Source organism: Asterias amurensis, chromosome 6 (genome assembly GCF_032118995.1).
Source record: "Asterias amurensis chromosome 6, ASM3211899v1".
Classification (NCBI taxonomy): domain Eukaryota; kingdom Metazoa; phylum Echinodermata; class Asteroidea; order Forcipulatida; family Asteriidae; genus Asterias; species Asterias amurensis.
In genome coordinates, this window is record NC_092653.1 from 18,395,388 (window position 1) to 18,414,481 (window position 19,094).

The 19,094-nt window shown below is 39.8% G+C and overlaps 1 protein-coding gene across 1 annotated transcript; it reads left to right on the top strand.

The window, feature by feature from the left end:
* Positions 1–1,727: 1,727 nt before the first annotated feature.
* On the top strand, positions 1,728–14,572 carry LOC139938697 (uncharacterized). Its single transcript, XM_071934314.1, has 7 exons — positions 1,728–1,788; positions 2,239–3,273; positions 10,842–10,971; positions 12,272–12,436; positions 13,051–13,199; positions 13,936–14,018; positions 14,315–14,572. The coding sequence occupies exons 1-7, from the start codon at positions 1,728–1,730 to the stop codon at positions 14,570–14,572; spliced, it is 1,881 nt and encodes a 626-aa protein (XP_071790415.1).
* The last annotated feature ends 4,522 nt before the right edge of the window (positions 14,573–19,094 follow it).

Here is a 19,094-nt window from a genome sequence, read left to right on the forward strand (position 1 = left end):
TACGAATTACACCAACAATTGTAGACACACGGTAAAAAAATAAATCAGTTAAATTTACGGTGCTTTACCTGGCAGCTAGGGTGCCAGGTAAAGTGCAGGAAATTTCATTGAGGAAGTTTTGCAAACTACCCCTTCAAGGCACAATTTACAAAACATCCACTGTGAACTTTACGGCTGTTTACCTGGCACCCTAGCTGCCAGGTAAAGCGGCGTAAACTTTACGGATTGTTTTGTTTACAGTTCAGGGCATCTTGGTACTACATCGTTGTCGCTGGTAAACTGCTAACAAGATGTGTTTAATTACCAACCTTTAATTAAGTTGGACAACAACAAACATGCATTATGCATAACCTGTCCCTTTTCTATACCCGCTTGTTTGAATTTAATACTCAATAGGTTGGAGACTTCGATTGGTGAACCCATGCAGCTATTTTATGTGCTTGTTCAGTCTTTGTCATGTAAACAGTATACTATACATCACATTTAAATCTTCTCAAGATAACGCCTGATAAATAGGTCCCTCTAATGGTCACTCACAGGCCCGAGGGGGAATGGACAAGCACTAGTTACCGAAACATCCAGACACAATGTGTTCTGTAACACACCTCGTTCTTACAATGTGAAATAAGAAAAGATTCTTGGAAAAGAAAGGAAGTTTTTTAATTGCAGTTCACGGTTCACGCTGTAACCACTGACCATTATTTAAAAAAGTATACAGTGCCCGATCGGGTACTATTAAACAAAACACGCGTGCGGGATCACTAGACTATTAGTTCAACCCACGCGACCGTGTTTCAGAATACAGAACAAGTAAGAGGTGTGTTATAATGTGTTTTATAACACACCTCGGTCTTACATGTGAAAAGAACAGAAACTTGGAAAAGAAACGAAGTTTTTTAGTTGCAGTTCATGGTTCATGTCAAGAGAACACGCAAAACACGCGCGCGCGATCACTAATAAGACTGCATTAGTTCACCCCACGTGACCGTGTTTCAGCCAACAAGAGTACAGAACAAGCAAGAGGTGTATTATAATAAAGTAAAGTAATTAGTAATAATGTATTAGTACATTTTCCAAATACAAATCAAAACGCCACGAGTCCTAAAAAGTGTTTAACCAAAGGCATTTTTAGACAAATCAGAGACTCCCCAATAATCTAGGGGTGTTTGGGGAAACACAGCAGAGGAAACACTGTGAAAACAATGTGAAACCCCTACTCTGCTAGTTAGTTGAGAATTTACTCTGTCAAAATAAGATGAAAGGAGGGAAGTTGCCTTTCACTCTAAAACATAATAACTAAATTTCGCCACAGTAAGACACGTCATTTCTCACGATAATAAGGGCCGAACGGCAGAATCCGTTTACATGTATGAATGAACCATAATAATAGAATTAGAAGGAAAAAAATGTCGGAGGTTAACCACAGTAGGTCAAGGATTTTAGTCAGGCATACAATAAAAGTATTGAATTTTAGGCTTATTGTTAGAAAAACGCACTGGACCATGGTAACGGAAGGGTGACAATGGTATGGGATTTATCATTGGGAAAGTACTATACTTGTGACTATAACTTTGGCAGCCTGAAGTGTATAAGTGCGTAACAAAGCCAAAAGAACTAGATTTATAAAACAAGGGGGAATTTATTCTATGCAATATCGTGATTGAAGATCTTGCATTATGAACTGGGCATCTCGTTGCAGATTGTGGATTGCATTCATTTTGATCTTAATGAGCTTTCTGTTAGATTTCTCCTTTGACTTGAAGTCAACACCAGTTGTGATATGCGTAGGTAAGTCTTTCAAAACCATTGATACAAATGCAACTCGTAAAAAGCAAAGAGAAATATATTCGAGATTTAATAATTTCGAGCATTGCTGGCTGTACCTTGGCCCGAATTTCATGGAGCCCCTTTACTCGAAAAGATTGCTTAACAATATTGTCAGCTAAACAAAATTGTGTAGGATACCAACCACAAATTGTACACATGCTAGGGTGTGTTTGCTGTTAACGTTATTTTGGTAGGTAAAATTAGGTAGGTAAACAAGTATGTTGTCTGACACGGAATGAGCAATGTAGAACCTGAGTGCGACTAGAACTATATGATGTGGTAGTTACGTGTGATTTTAATTGCAAGCCTGAGGCAACTCGCAATACTTGCGACAACTCTTTTTGGCACTAGCGGGGCTCTGATGAACATCTCAAATGTAATGATTGTTTGCTTTCTTTATTAATTTTTCAGGATTGTTGATTGTTCTGATGTCCATATCTCTTGGTGTTGCCTTGCACATAAGTCTGGTACCCTGCTCTGAGACTCATACTCTTCGAAGTCTTCTTATTTGTTATGTATGTAATGTGTACGATGCGATTTGGGTCCGCTACGTCTTCATGCCAAAGATGACCAAGCTATGGAAGAGCACCCGAGAAGCACAGGAATCCCTGCTCCGAGTTTTAATCAAACGAGACGCAGGCACGGAGTATGGCAAAGAGCATCGTCTTGAAGAAATCCTATCCTTGAAGGAGTTACAAACAAAGCATCCACTGACTGACTACGAACACTACCGGAAGTATGTTCAGAGACTGGCTGATGGAGAACCGAACGTTTGTGTTGGAGAAACTTTAGTCCGTTTTGGTCTCACATCTGGTACTACAGGACCTAGCAAGGTGATACCAATCGTCAAATCACAACTTAACATGATTAACTTCTCAATCTTCATCGCCAGGCGTTGTGTTGCGGGGGAGTATTTCGAGTGCCTAAGCCCCGCACAGAGATACATTTTTTGCCTTTCAAAATATAAGTCTTTGAAATCAAAATCTGGCGTGAAATTCGGACATGCAATCCAGGTTCCTGATCAAGGCCATAAATTCTTCAGCATGCAGAACACTCCAAATGCTGGATTTGAAATCCAGACCGACTTTGAACTGTTATACGTTCATCTCTTGTTTGGCTTAATGGACAGAAATCTAGGCGCGATCTACACGGTGTTCACTTTTCAGCTTGCAAGAGTAATAACCGTTCTTAGAGAAAACTGGAAAATGTTGGTGGATGATATACAAACAGGAAGAGTGAATCTTGATTTAAATATATCTCCAAGCATCTTAGAAAGTCTCAATTCTTCATTGACACCCAACCCACAGCGAGCTGATGAACTAACGGTGGAGTTCTCCAAGGGATTCCGGGGAATATTTGCCAGAGTCTGGCCAAACCTCAAACTAATTGTGTCGGCTGAGCAAGGAGGTCACTTGCATAAAATTAAAGCCTCGGGACAAACGGAAGGTAAGTAAGTATCTACATAGATATCATGATATGTAAACCGGCAAACATGTAAAGTTTTAGATCGATCGGCCATCTGGGTCGCAAGAAAATAGTGAAAACAGATTACACATTTGGCATTACATTGTTCAAACAAGGAATAAAACGATCACACTGAGCGATAAACACCAGGCGGGAAATTAGTTTAATTCGTTTCTCATCAAATATCAATTTTTATTTGAACAATTTAAATATTTTTGTCTGAAATATCGAATCAGACATTTCAGTCGGAAATATTTCAAGGGATGTTTTCTACTACCATCATCATTGGACCGTGTAAGTTGTCTTTTGTGAATTTAGACGAGTTTTGTTTTTTAACCAATTCTGTAATGCTTGTTTAAGTTTCTTCGAAATCAAATCAGCTCCTTATGAATATGCATTAACCGCAAGTGCGTGATGATACTAATAACTAACTGAAAGAAGAAACCTTGTCAGCTCATGCCGACACATTTTAATATTCTTTGTTGTCTTAAAGACCTGCTTGAACGAAAAAAAATGTCAAGTCATGAACTTTGCTGAATTTCATTTGAAGTGTGTTCAATCAATAAGAAATCAAGTCATACGACTATAAATAAATTGTAATTGTGTAAAAAAATTATCATTGCGACATTTTCTGAAAGATTAGCAAAAAGCTCCGCTACGTAATCACTCGTGTTACGTCATAGTCAGGAGCTCCAATTTGTATAGCCGTCAAAACAGATCAGCATTACATTCCAATGGTGAACAAACGCATTATAAACAAGTTAAAATGCATTTCCGTTTAAACAAATCCGCTCAAGTAGCTGTTTACCACCTGATAAATATACACAGACACAAGGATTTGTTGTTGTAGTGAACTCTGCCAAGAGTTAATTTATTCCGTACTCTGAATTCGGTGGTAAAACGCCAATTCATAATAATATAAGGGATTTCCCTTTATTTAATTCCATCCAGTGATATCCATACTCATAAAGAAGTATACCAGTTCCCATTATAATACACTTTGCGACCAATTCGCAAAGGGTCCCAATTCCTCACTTTGCGAACGATAAATTTCCAATCCGCAAAGGTTCCCACTTCTCGGCGATTTGCCAAAGAAGGTACCAGACTAATAACAATTATTATAATTATAAATACACTCATTGACTGGAGGAAACTCCGGGTCAATGAGGTTCCCACTTCCAGCGAGTTGCCAAGAAGGTACCAAATTAATCTACTTCTTTATATACAATCACATCATTTTATTACCACCATATTTATCCATATCAATTCACATAAATTAATTTACCACTTCCTCACAGGCTACAATGCCTATTAGCTTCTTGTTTATAGGAACAACCTAAAATTACCGCCAAAGCAAATTTTGATATACAAATTTGCCCAATCACCCCCCCCCCCTTTTTTTTTTTTTTTTTTTTTTTTTTACAAGACTTTCTCCGAGTGTGAAGTGGAGAACCTCAACCCGTCTGATAAATTTTGATAGAACCAAATGAATCATGTTTTGCCAGTACGCACCTTCCGGGAAGGGATAATGAGATGGGGGTGTTTTATAACAGGTGCGTTTTGCATCTCCCGAAGTATCTTCTTTGCATACATATTTAAATCCCAAGTGCAGCGTTTTTCTGCCCTCCTTTAACTTTACCTTGATACTTCACCCTTAACAAAATGTCTGACCAAATTAACCGTGTGTTGGGTAGGATGTTCCTAATTACCTTTAGGCTCTCTTTACCCTATGTCTACTCTGTCCCGAATTTTCCTTCAAGATATCTTTGGTCCCTAGATATAACACTATTGTCGTCGGGACCTCGCCTTTTGCCAGGTATCTCCTGAGCCTAGTACCAGCCATCCAGGCGTGCCCCAGACACGTCTTTCCATGTCACTGTACCACCACTGTGTCGCTGCTGTGGCGAATGATACTGTCCCGGTACCCACGTTCTTGCTTCGGATTGATGAACATCTTTAGGCTCCCTGTTACCCTATGTCTTATCTGTCCCGAATTTTCCTTCACGATATCTTTGGTCCTTATATGTAACACTATTGTCGTCGGGACCTCGCCTTTTGCCAGGAGTCTCCTGAGCCTAGTCCCAGCCGTCCAGGCGTGCCCCAGACACGCCTTTCCATGTCACTGTACCTCCACCGTGCCGCTGCTGTGGCGAATGATACTGTCCCGGTACCCACGTTCTTGCATCGGATTGATGAACATCTTTAGGCTCCCTTTTACCCTATGTGTTATCTGTCCCGAATTTTCCTTCAAGATATCTTTGGTCCTTAGATGTAACACTATTGTCGTCGGGACCTCGCCTTTTTGCCGTATCTCCTGAGCCTAGTCCCAGCCGTCCAGGCGTGCCCCAGACACGCCTTTCCATGTCACTGTACCACCACTGTGCCGCTGCTGTGGCGAATGATACTGTCCCCGATAAACATCTGTATAAAAACAAATTCAAAGAAAAACAGCCTGGGTAATCTGTTCTGACCAATATTTTATCTTGTCAAAGTCTTGTATGTAGTTGAAAATGTTGTACACAATTTGTTAACAACCAACTCAACATTCACCAATCTTGTAAATGATTATTTATCTTAAACAGCAATATGCTAATTAAAGAAGCGGTTGTCTACACTGCTTATTTATGACCTTGCTTACAAGCTACCCCCTTTTAGACAATTGAAAACATTAAGTCTGGCCTAATGTAGGATTCAAGTGCTCCAGACTTCCATCTCCTCATACTTTTGATTTGTTCCTCCCGAACCCAAAACATATCCTGCAACTATGAACTGAAAAGGGTGTGGGGTTTACCTGATGGCCTTAATCCCTACTTTAAGATGTGATTAACTTGTCTGGCTGACATAGGATCCCCCCTCAATGTACAAATGGTGAAGTATTGGCATTCCTGTCAATATAAATGATTGAACTTTACCCACTTGATCCGTTTTTGAATATCTTAGAACTACTTGCAAATTCCCTTCCTGATTAAAGGAAATATCGCCAATACGCTACGCCCGGGAATTTGCCATCGTGAGTTGTAAACTCACTCACCCTCAGAAAAACCGAAAAGGGCAACCAAGAATGCTGCTTTTAACAGCAGAGCTTCATATGCTGATTATACTTTGAACATTAACTATGCTACTTTAATAAAGGTCATATAGGTCAAATATGGTATGTCTGCAAGCTATGCTGCAACCGGATGAAGATGTCTGCAAGCTATGCTGCAACCGGAGCAACTGATTCCTTTTTAATCATTCATCTTCTCTTTTCATCTTCACACTCTTCTACGTTTGCATCGAACATTTTTGTCTTCACTGTAAAAATTACACCCTGTAATTGAACCTATTTTTAATCATGCATCTTGTCATTTCATGTGTATGCTCTGTTACATTTTAATCCAACAATATAATGGGTTACTTTTTGTAACCACTTTACGAATTGTTATCTTCACTGCCAATAATTACACCCTGTAACTTGAATAACCGGATCACTCGATCATTTTTAATCATGCGTCTTCTCATCTCATGTACATACTCTGTACGTTTAGTCCCACATTATAATGTTTGTTACTTTTTGTAACAACCGAATTTTCGTCTTCACTGACAATAATTACACCCTGTAACTTGAATAACCGGATCAATTGATAATTTTTAATCATGCGCCTTTGTTGTTCATATACGTAAGCTTTACGGTTTAGCCCGCCTCCATTGTTCGTTACGTTTTGTACCGACATTTTTACGACACAACGTGTCATTGCCATGGAACATCAGTGCTGTGTTGACCGCCAGATACGAAAAACCAACCGATATTGGAAACGTACACCTGATCTATGCAAAACAACGCTTTCAGGTTCAAGCTAGTACTGACCTCCCTGCTAAGCTATGGTAGCTGCTACTGTTACCGATTAAAAAAGACTAAATTAACAAAGCTTTAATGTGTATATTGATAGCATAGCCAGATAAGCCTTACCCTGGGTACCGCACCCAGTCCTATTCAGTGTTCCCGCCAAACCATTGAACCGTGTAACTCTTTATACTTAACAAGTATAAAGCAGATTTATTCTAATTCGCCTCAGGACCCAACCGAATAATTCAATATTTTGCAGACTGGCGGTAAAAACTAACCAGACTGCTCAGCACTGGAAATGTAATGGAACATCTTGAATCTTGCCGAGGGTCCAAGCGTCTACAATCCTCTTTCGTCTTAGAAACAATGAAACTACCCGTGGGATCCTCCCATTTGTGCAATTTATGAACATATGAAATATAACTGCAAGCATAGAGAATCACACTGGATTCACCAACTCAAGACAGTCCAGCCCTTTGGACTAAACATAAACACTGGTGTTAAATAACTTCCCGTTACCCCCACTTCACTTCTGTTTGAGAACTATAATGTTGTTCATATTCTGTAACTCAAGTATAAATTTTTTTTTTTTAAGTTGTCCTATATATTTGTTACTATAACTATCTCATGTAAGTAACTCCCCTTCTTTTTTCCACACCTATTTTTAATACCATCGTACTTTTGATCTTGCTTTTCTCTATTAATTGACCATTGTTAATTGCATCATGATGCAACTTGTTCTCTAATTCTACCCTTTCATGTTTCCCTGCATTGTTAACGAACAATGCATTTACCACTTTTATGGTCCAGTAATCCATCCTTTCATATGAAACCTCCTTTGTCCTCGCCACTCTACTCGTATTGGTTCATAGCCACCAATTGTTTCTGAAATAGAAACTTTGATTGGCTGTTATTTTCCCGCTTCTTTCTTTCCCGCTTCTTTCTTCATTTAATCCATTTCCCCTCTCTTTTTCTATGAATGGATATGTATTTGTTTGTACTTGTTTTATGCCTCTGAACTAGGTCCGGTTTGGATCGAAAGCTAAGGCCATCTATACCACCCTATTCATTAAACATATGAAATACCAGATACGTATGTACAAATGGAAGAAGATGCAAAGGTCTTTAATTTTAATATTATGCAATAGGCTACCCTTGATTTATGGAAGCTGGCCATTTAGTGCCTAATAATGATCAATCATTCCGAAAGGTCATAATGAAACTTGGTATTGCCCTTCTATTCTTTATGTACACTTTGTTCTAGAGCTTGATTAACACATGGCGCTGTGACGTGCAATGCCCATAATTCATCGTCAATTATGCCCATGATCTAACTGGTGTTAATTGCTGCCTCATTCTAAAAGTGCGCCATCCCCCCTTATTGGAAGAGCTGCTGCTCTCTGTGCGTACGATCTGACACTATTTCAATAATTCTATGTGTTCTATGGAGATGAGCTCGCAAATACACTGCTACATAAGTCAAAAAATGCAGAGGTCCATGTAATGTATAGAAGTAATTGGACGCCTGTGTTTATTATCTTTCCATATTATAAAACCCCCCTCGTTTACAGCCAGCAAGAATTATTGTGTCTTGACCGCTATTTGTACTAATATAGGGTCACTCTGCTTTATAAGATCACAGCGAAATCCACAAACTCGCTATGAATAATCTTAAAAATTTTAAGGTTAGCGGTAGGCTATTTGTACTACTATAGGGTCACTCTTCTTTATAAGATCACAGCAAAATCCACAAACTCGCTATGAATAATCTTAAAAATTTTAAGGTTAGCGGTAGGCCCTCGCCCAATTCGCTACAAACCGATATCAATGGATTAAAGGGAGTTGATGGTTAATTCATATGCTGCATGTTATCCGCCATCGGTATGCTTCAAGAGCCCGCTGTGCAATCAATGGACCCCCACATGCAACTGCTCCCTACTGTACTTATTTTGCACCCTGCATTTGAAAGTTGGGCACCACCCAGTTCTATTGAAGATTATGTCCCTCCTAACCTACTACATGCCCCATCCCTGTTATGTATGGAATACCCTGAATATTGACTAGAGTATGCCAAGTTGTACACTAAACTACTAGGCTTACTTATTCCTGATTGGCCTGACTGACACAAGCTCTGACTAACTTTCATATTAACGGCAAGCTGCCAGAAAAATTATGATTGTCCGCCCTTTCTTCTCCTTGTGTATCTGTACTCATGCTTTGAGAATATTGGCCCGTTATACCCCGAGTTACGTGTAAAGGCCAATGAATATCCTGACTATTAATCTGTGGGATGTTCGCAATTATTGGCCCTTTATACATACTAGATGTTTGAAACCTTTCCGTATTCACGGTACTCGTGTTACCTACTAGCGTTACTGTGGGGCTGTACTTGCCCCAGCATTAGGTCTGAAAATGTAGCGACTCACCCGATTGGCCCGGCTAGTAAGCCATCGGCTTCACCACTCTCTGTAGCCGCCCATCTTCGCCCTCCTCATCAGGTATCACTTGGATTTCTTCAATGCGGTTCCCACTTTCAGCGAGTTGCCAAGAAGGTACCGAATTTTGCGAAACTATACAATCTATCTTAACTCCTCGGTGGCAGAATATTCAATGACGGTTCCCAGAAAGACAAGCACCCTTTCCCCAAATGCATTGCTTTGGTTGGTTGAAAAGAACAATGCAACCACGTGTGAATGCGCCCTGACAATCCCAATCGCTTATAGCCCCGACTGTGCAACCTGACTATAATTATGCATATTTCCTGGTGTTAAATCGGTTTACTGCGTTACGCATTAAACCCGTTTAATAACAGCACGATTTGGTCAATCCATATACAATGATATCGTAAGCAAGGCCAAGCCACACGTCCCATCAGAGGGAGTGTCAATCAACATGAGACCTTGTTTTTATTAGAAGGGGCAGACCAAAACTTTGTCAGCATCCGTTGTGTATAAAATAGGTATGTTATTTTGTCAATTAATCCAGCAACACTTGGACTACATACGACATACTTCATAAATAAAAACATCTTTGAGAAAATGCTGTAGACAAACCCACTCGACCCGTGGAAGTGATAAAACAACATTAGCTGAACACTGAAAGCCATTGGACCCTTTCGGTTCAGAAAAAAAAAATAAAAGTTCACAGATTTACAAATAACTTACAGGGTTTACAGAAGGCAATGGTGACAGACTTCTCTTGAAATATTATTCCATGAAATGCTTTACTTTTTGAGAAAACAGCAAAACAATATAAATTCTCGTTAACGAGTATTACGGATGTATTTTAAACACATGTCATGACACGGCGAAACGCGCGGAAACAAGGGTGGGTTTTCCCCGCTGTTTTCTACCGACTCCTATTACCGATTGAGCCTAAAATTTTACAGGTTTGTTATTTGACATAGAAGTTGTGGTACACAAAGTGTGGGCCTTGGAAAACACTGTTTACCGAAAGGGTCCAACAATGGCTATAACGCAGGTACGTTTAGTCCCCACATCAAGAATATCCCTCGCGAGTGCGTGGCCGCCCCGTGTTGATGAAAATGACAAAAACACGACTTGTCCAGAAAGAACACAAGCATTATGAATTGGATTCGAACTTCAAACTCGGTCATCGAAACTTGAAACTCAGCTCTACACAGCCCTGAGAAAAATATGTAGAAGTCAATCCACATCCGTTTCACAACTCCTCCGTTGTATTTCTCTTGTTTTCTTAACCACAGGCATTCCGATTCTTGCTGCGGATTACGGAAGTACAGAAGGAGAGTTCGCTTTAAATCTCCATCCACCAAAGATTCAATATGTCCTGCTACTAGACCAAGCTGTCTATGAATTCATTCCAGAAAAACACACGTAAGCTAATTGATACTAAGTTTCACTTCTTATGCAAAGTAGGGTAGCTCTTATTAATGTTATGCCAAAATGAGGTTTGGACATGTTTGGTAATTTCAAAGACCAGTATGCTCACTTGATGCATCCAAACATTATGCATAAAATACACAACCTGTGAAAATTTGAGGTCAACTGGTCATCGAATGTGCATCACCATGTCGCTTGCATTATGTGAGATGTCATAAATGTAAAACATACATCAGCCCATGTAGTGAGATACGTTCCTATAATGCCTGCTTAGGGTTATCTGCACATGAGTTTAAGGAAAACAAGCAAGCTCTTTAGTTAGACTCAATTCACCATGATACCGTGCACAACAACCGAAAAAGCATCGAAAGGAACTAGCACTGAGTTGTTTGTTTACCCTGAAAACTCATTACAAATGCCATGCCTGCTCACATTGAAGCAATTATCTGCAAAGCCTTGGCCTTAAAAAGTCACCTACAAATATAATTTATTTTCCTTCAAACATTAGAGTATATGTAAATGAACAATAAAATTATTTTTTGAGTGATTTTGGGGAACGATTTATATGTTTAAAACATAGATTAAGTTGTTTGGGGGTGACTCCGCCTACCCCTTTTGTGGCGTCAATCGAGGCAGACTTTGCCTCGATGGAACATTGAACACACGTACGTGCAAGTATGTGCAAGTCCTAGTCGTGAGTTACGTTTCGAAGAAAGGTTTATTTCTTGCATTTTCCGGCAATGTTGACCACGTGTATTGCTACTTGAGGCAGCAAAACAACTATAAATTTGGTCAGTTTGCAAAGTGGTCCGGTCCGATTATTTCCAGCGCTGTGCAGCAAACACTTTCAGCCCCGTGCTTCAAATATCGCGCCTCGAGAGACGCCACGAACAGCGCCCTCTCAGGTCGGGCCTACTTTTAAATTTATTAATAAAATGGAAACTAAATTTGTAGAACCTTAGTTAACTGATTATTCATTTTTTACTCATCAAAACACATATTTTAGTTATCTTGACAAAATACCACTTCAAGGTGACTTTAATGTGACGTCATTGCCATTCTGCGTTGATACCAATCATTAACATCCCCCAAAATGAAGTTTCAAAGAAGAACATGTGCTTTTCTCGTTAGTGTCGCAACGTTTAGTCGTCTTCAACTTCATTCAATCATTATTAATGTGTTGTAAACGTTGTTAGTTATGGCTGTGTTAACAACTACATGTACATTTTGTTGAATTTATTTGTTTTGCATGGTTTTGTTTGTATTTGATTATCCATTTATTATTTAATTGAAGAGCCGAGAAGCAGCCAGACACTCTCTTGGTTGACGAAGTTGAGCAAGGGGAACGATATGAACTCGTTATCACAACTAGGAGTGGATTATTTCGATTCCGCATGGGAGACATGATCCAAGTGGTAGGCTTTCACGAGCAATGTCCCATTATAACGATCAAGGAAAGGTAAGTACGATAATCTACTAGTCTATGTGATGGATGAACAGAATCGACTGGATGCCCAAGTGAGGTTACACACTGTTTATTTATCATCCTTCGAAACCAAAGATACGTGTTTCTTGTGCGGATTCGACATTCACACACCACGGTCGCAACTCCCTTAATTGCACCCTTAAAGCCATTATACACTTTTGGAACTGAAAAAAAAAAAACAGTTCACAGATTTACAAATAACTTACATGGCTTACAGAAGGTAATGGTGAAAGACTTTTCTTGAAATATTATTCCATGAAATGCTTTCTTTTTTGAGACTAAACATTAAAACAATTGTCAATTCTCGTTAGTGAGAATTACGGATTTACTGTAAACACATGTCTTGACAGGGTGAAACGTACGGAAACAACGGTTGGTTTTCTCCGTTATTTTCTCCCCACTCTACTTTTCACAGGTTTGTTATTTTATACATAAATTGTGATACAGGAAGTGTGGGCTTTTGGAAAGTACTGTTTACCGAAAGTGTCCAATGGCTTTAATTTATAATTCAAAACCCACACCACAACACTACTTTAAGTGTAGTCCAAATTCCTTAACAAACTGAAATGTCGTCGTTTTCTTTGTAGGGTCAGTGACGTATTTAACATGTGTAATGAACGTGTCGGCTTACCTGTGGTTGCGGACGCGATTGAACGAACTGTAGCCAACTGTCCAGAGAAGACGCTTTTTAACTGGACTTGTTCAGAGGGTACATTACTGGCTGATGAAACAAATGGTAAAGGTTGTTGTCGATTGTTTAATGGAATGCATTCCGATATGTAAACAAGGTGTAATTTACATAATTGTCTTGAGGCCAGTGTTGTGACATGTTCGTTGCATACAACCGGTTAATGTGTTAATACGTGTTAATACTTGTTTCTGTGTTTTGCGCTTAAAGACACTAGACACTATTTGTAATTGTCAAAGACTAGTCTTCTCACTTGGTGTATCTCAACATGCATAAAATGACAAGCATGTGCAAATTTGAGGTACGATCGAAGTTACGAGATAATAATGAAAGAAAAAACACCCTTGTCACACGAAGTTGTGTGCATTACGATGGTTGATTTCGAGACCGCAAGTTCTAAATCTGAGGTCTCGAAATAAAATTCATGGAAAACTATGACACTTCAGAGAGAGCCGTTTCTCAAAAAGTTTTATACCATCAACCTCTTCCCATTACTCGTCACCAAGTAAGGTGTTATGCTAATAGTTATTTTGAGTAGTTACTTATAGTGTCCACTGCCTTTAATAGCTGGACTAATGTGCATCACTATGAATTGTTCTTTGTGTAATATTGACTTCTTAAAATGTATTTATTTGGGATATCTCTTTGTGAAAAATCAGAATTTTTGAGCAAATTAGATTTCGCATCTATTTATTCTGATCACTTCAAACTCCCTTATTTCATACAATTTGTCAGTTTGTATTCTGGAAGTGAAATCCACGATATCTTGTTTTTCATCACATAGGAGAGTTAAACATGCGGTACGTCTTGTTTCTTGAGTTCGATTCTCACTGCGGCAACGATTTGACCGAGGAGCAAATGTGTACCGTAAGTTTACAAATGGTTTGTCCTTCATTAAAAACATAGTGTTGTAGCCTTTACTGATTCTTAACTCATTTCCTAACTAGGGGTGCAGTTTAAGCCAACGGTAGTCTTTTGGTGACACTAAGCATCAGACTTACCAGGAAAATTCATTGTTACTCAGATATACGTAAACAATGGAAACTGACCCAAAGTCTGCTGCCACCTAGTGTTACAAAACCTCCAATTGCTCATCATTATATGAAAGTAGTAATCTACTTTCAAATAAATTGTATTCCCTTTTTCTTTCTTGATATGCGAAGTTTGATACCAGCCTTGCCGAAAAGCACACATACTACAACGTATGCCGACAAATCGGAAGGATTAAGAAACCACTAGTAGTTGTCGTCAAGCCTGGGTCCTTCAAGAAGCTACAGGATTTCATCTTATCAAACTCTGCAGCATCCTTCAACCAATTTAAGATGCCTAAGAAACTACATACTAAGTCAACCCTTGAGTTTATGTTAGGATGCTCAGATGAACCGTTTCAAAATATGTTTGACAGGTCATCAAACTCTTAAATACGAAAACTTAAGCTCTCCAGTGACATGTACGGAATGTACCAGCAGCAAGTAAGGGTGACTTTTCTTGTTAAATAATACAACAAGTGAAAAGTTGACTCATATTCGGCTTTGAATCTTTGTATGGTTGAAGTTTAACGAGGTTTGTGCTAACACTATGTGCATATCTCTATTTTGAGATATCGGCGTGAGAGTATGCAGTGATTACGTACAAGCATGAATAATTAACCCGTAGGGTTAAACAATCTAATGTTTTGGTTTGGTTTTGGTTTTGACTTGGTTTTGGTTTATTTTGAATTTTGGTTGGTTTTACCAGCCAGTCTTGAATCCGAAAAGTAGTTTTGGGTTAAGTTTTTGTTTCGGTTTGGTTTGGTTTTTATAAACAGCTTGAAATCAGGAGTAGTTTTGGGTTAGAGTTAGCTAAAGTCCCTCAATTTATAGTTACTGGGGGCTTTGGGGTTGTCAATGGCGAAATAACTTGAGCAAGTTTGCAAGGCTTTGATGTAATTAATACAGCCTGTAAACAACCTCGATATTGGACGCTATTGGTAATTACTCATATTGTTAGCATAAAAACTTATTTAGTAACGAGCAATGGAGAGTTTTTGATAGTATAACACATCGTGAGAAACAGCTCCTTCTGAAGCAACTTGATTTTTTATCGAGAAATAAGTAAACATTTAAATATTTATCCATGTATCTTTGGGGGGTGATGGGGCGGGGGCTCACCATACACGTTACAGAGCTAAATTTGGCAAAAGCAAACCAAACAATCTTACCACAAACGTACAATATTTTTTGAGGACTGGACACAATCTCTAAGTTCACTGCAGTGACACGACTGTATCTTAAAAGCTTTTCAAATAAACGACCCTTTTGTCCTTATATATGTTGTATTGATCAACGTTGTCGGTCTCGAGACCAAAATTCCACAGAATGGGTGACCGCGTTTCTTCGGGACGTAACAGAAAAAACCGTGCAATTTCGAGACATGTTTGTGTGGAACATTATATGCTATTTTCAAAACATCTTTCTAACCATATGCATTTCATAACAAATGTTTTCAAACGCTTTTCAAAAACCAATTCGTCCGATCCAAGGCAACGCGTTCCTTTAAAATTGATTATGCCTTGATTGACTATCGCAATATTATTGAAAGAGTCCCCTTGTACTTAATTGAAATCAAACCTTTCTGCTAATACACTTTATATTCTATACAAATTCTACTTACCGTGACTACCATTCGGAAGGTTTGTTCATTTATCAGGGCCCAATTTCATGGCTCTGCTTACCGCCGAATTCTGCGCTACGATCGCGATTCCCGCTAACGTGCAAGCGCCGAATTTTGGCGCTAGCCTTGTTATGTTAGCGTAGAATGCCTAGTAACTTGGAATACGCACGCGCAGAAGCCAAAATTTGCGGCTAACCCGTGAAATACGCTTGCCGATAGACCCTTTACAGATAGGCCGGAAGTGGTGATTACGATGCATTCCGGGGGAGTTTACGAGTAAGCTATGCACGTTTTATGCGTGACGAACATCCCAAAACATCGCATCCTATCCCAGAATGCATTGTTTTTTCCTATCTGTAAAGGGGTCTATGGCACAGAATTCCCTGCTTCCGTAAGCGCCGATTCAGTGCTTACGGTAAGCAGAGCCATGAAATTGGGCCCTGGTGTGCAAAGATGTAGTAGGCATTGATAGGGGGTGTGTCATTATCACATCATCGTCTCCATAAATGGTAGTGTTATGGGCGGGCTGGCCGTTTCAGACATCCCGCCCGAGGGATAGAAACTCAAACAATAAAATACAATTTAGACGTTTATTCTTACACGTATCAATCAAGTTGAGCGCCATGTAGAAGCTCGAGCCTGCCTAGTGATTTTTGTCCAGATGTTCCGATCCTGCATGCAGGATTGAGCGTAATTCCTCAGCGATAACCAAGCAGGTGTCTCGTTTCAGGGTGTCTATGAAGGAGAGAAATTTTCTCCCACGAGAAGCTTTGGACGTATACTCACATACAACTGGGTGTTTTATTTAAACACAACTCAAATTCGAAAACACACTTGTGAACAGTAAACCAAAATATACTGTTGACTCGGTGGCGCATCCAAAGGAAACAGACCAAGAGTCAATGTTAAATGGGTCTTACTTGACTGAGCTTATTACGTAACTTAAACGTAATTTTAGCTAGGTGTACTTATAGTTGTCACCCTGACTCGTAAGCCGTTAAACCACATAGTCAAACCATGGAGGAAGGAAGAGAAGGAGCTCAAACGACCCGCAAAACCGCAGAGTGTCAAAAGAATACCCTAACAATGCCCCTGTCTGACCAGTGGAAAAAGATTGGAGACCTCCAGCTGGACGGCCGATTAACAGAAGGTGTGGTACCCCCAGATTGCGCCGTTGCCTTCGTTTGAAGTTTAATCATTGGAGACAAGAATTGTGAATAAACACGTTTTCATTTACCGTTTGTGGTGTTTCACGGAAACATCATGGCATATTTTTACATTTTTTGTGACTTTCCGGTCACTAGCGGCGGTTATTTTGGGTATTAGTACACGAGGGTGGTTGGTATTCAATTGTGTTTTTTCGATTTGGTGGGCACAGGTGTTCACAATTTTTAACAGGTCTCAACAATTTTTTTTTTTCTTCTGTATTATATCCATACGACATACCACACCATAGTTGAGTGATTAAACCAAGTGCGCACGCGCAAACTCACATAAACCAGGTCGCCCATTTTCTGTATAAGGTATGTGGGTGATTACGAGGTGTCGTTAAACGACCGCGGTACCACGGGTTCGCGGTACCACGGGTTCGGTTCAAACGCCACCACAATAGTGCGACACTCTTTTTATTAAAAACAATTGTAATTACTCGTATTAGCTTAAAACCATATTTGGTAACGAGTAATGGGGAGAGGTTCATAACATTGAGAGAAACGGCTCCCTCTGAAGTGACGTAGTTTTTTTAAGAAAGAAGTAATTTTCCACGAATTTGATTTCGAGACATCAGAATTAGATTTTGATCTCTCGAAATCAAGCATCTGAAAGCACACAACCACCTGTGACAAGTTTGTTATTTATGCATAAGTTGAGACACACCAAGTGAGAAGACTGGTCTTCGACAACAACCAATAGTGTTCAGTATCTTTAACCCGAGCAGAAAGGAGGTGTACACATTAATTACAACTGGTACAAGTTAGACTGCACCTATACTGTTCGTTCACAAGACACCATAAGAGTCCTGTCAGCGAGCGGCTGCTGGCAGAAAAGTACGTGGATCCCTTTGGTGGAAATATACCACCAGGATTTATAACTTCAGAACAATTAATACTTAAATCACCGGAGGAATTCCTTAAGAGATGTGCAACATCAGACAAGTGAATATTATGTTTGGACAACTTCTCTCTACATGAAACAAAGATATTTTGTTTATTCAAAATAAATAGAACGCTCAAGGAATAACCTCGCGTGTAGCATGTTTACACAAAGCACTCGAAGCAGTCAATATTTGTTTACTACACACCCGTCACCGTGCTGGCCCATGGGTTCGAATCCATGGGATTATACATGCACACTTCTGTGTGAAATGGTGCGTGAGTGTGTGTTACAATATGGGTCAGCATCCTTCACTATTTGCCCCCCCCCCAAAAAAAAGGCTATTGTCGGTTTGTATCGCACTATTGTGAACGCTCTCCAGTTATTACATCGGCCGTATCACACGTAGTCTTGGTTCAAGAGTATCCTGGATTTGTCACAAAAGGGCGTGCTGTCACCCCCAACGCGCTATCAACCATGAACCGCTATCACCCGAGAACCGCTATCACAGGAGAGTCTTGGGACATTCGTTAAATCTCCCCCCAAAATCGGGGGGAAACATAATGCGCGTGCGTAGGTTTCCCGCAGAGCCCGCCCCTTTTTTTTTTTTTTTTTTTTTTTTTTTTTTGGGGGGGGGGGGGAGATTTAACGAATGTCCCAAGACTCTCCTGTGATAGCGGTTCTCGGGTGATAGCGGTTCGTGGTTGATAGCACATTGGGGGTAATAGCGCGCCCTTTTGTGACAAATCCAGGAGAGTCTTGAACCAAGACTATGTCACACGGGAGCAGTTATTAACATTTCAGTCTTCTCATTTATTTATTGAGGATAGTGAGTAAGAGCCAAAAGTATGTACCTCGTTCTGCTTATTGTGTTTCTTTATGCGGTGCAGTCGGTTGCCTCCAAGTTGCCTGAACATTTGCCCTGTTAGACATGACCTTTTCTGTAGGTTTTTCGCCTTTATAAAAGGCGAAAACCTAAAGAAATTTTTTTTTGACTGGGGTTATTTCCTCATAATCATTACCAAACATGATTGGTCTACTCACATGTTTTCCCGTTACTGGATGCGGTTTTGAACATCGGGTTGGTGTAGTGGTGTATTGCGTTTTACCTTGGGGGCAACGGTTTGAATCCAACCGGGGGCACTGTCAATCCCTAAATGTCTGCGTGGATTTTCCCTGGAATAATTCTATAACCCTTTT

Coding starts and splice junctions, on each gene's coding strand:
- LOC139938697 (XM_071934314.1), top strand. CDS start 1,728: ATGAGCTTTCTGTTAGATTTCTCCTTTGACTTGAAGTCAACACCAGTT. Junction 3,274..10,841: donor AGCCTCGGGACAAACGGAAG/GTAAGTAAGTAT, acceptor TCTTAACCACAG/GCATTCCGATTCTTGCTGCG. Junction 12,437..13,050: donor ATTATAACGATCAAGGAAAG/GTAAGTACGATA, acceptor TTTTCTTTGTAG/GGTCAGTGACGTATTTAACA.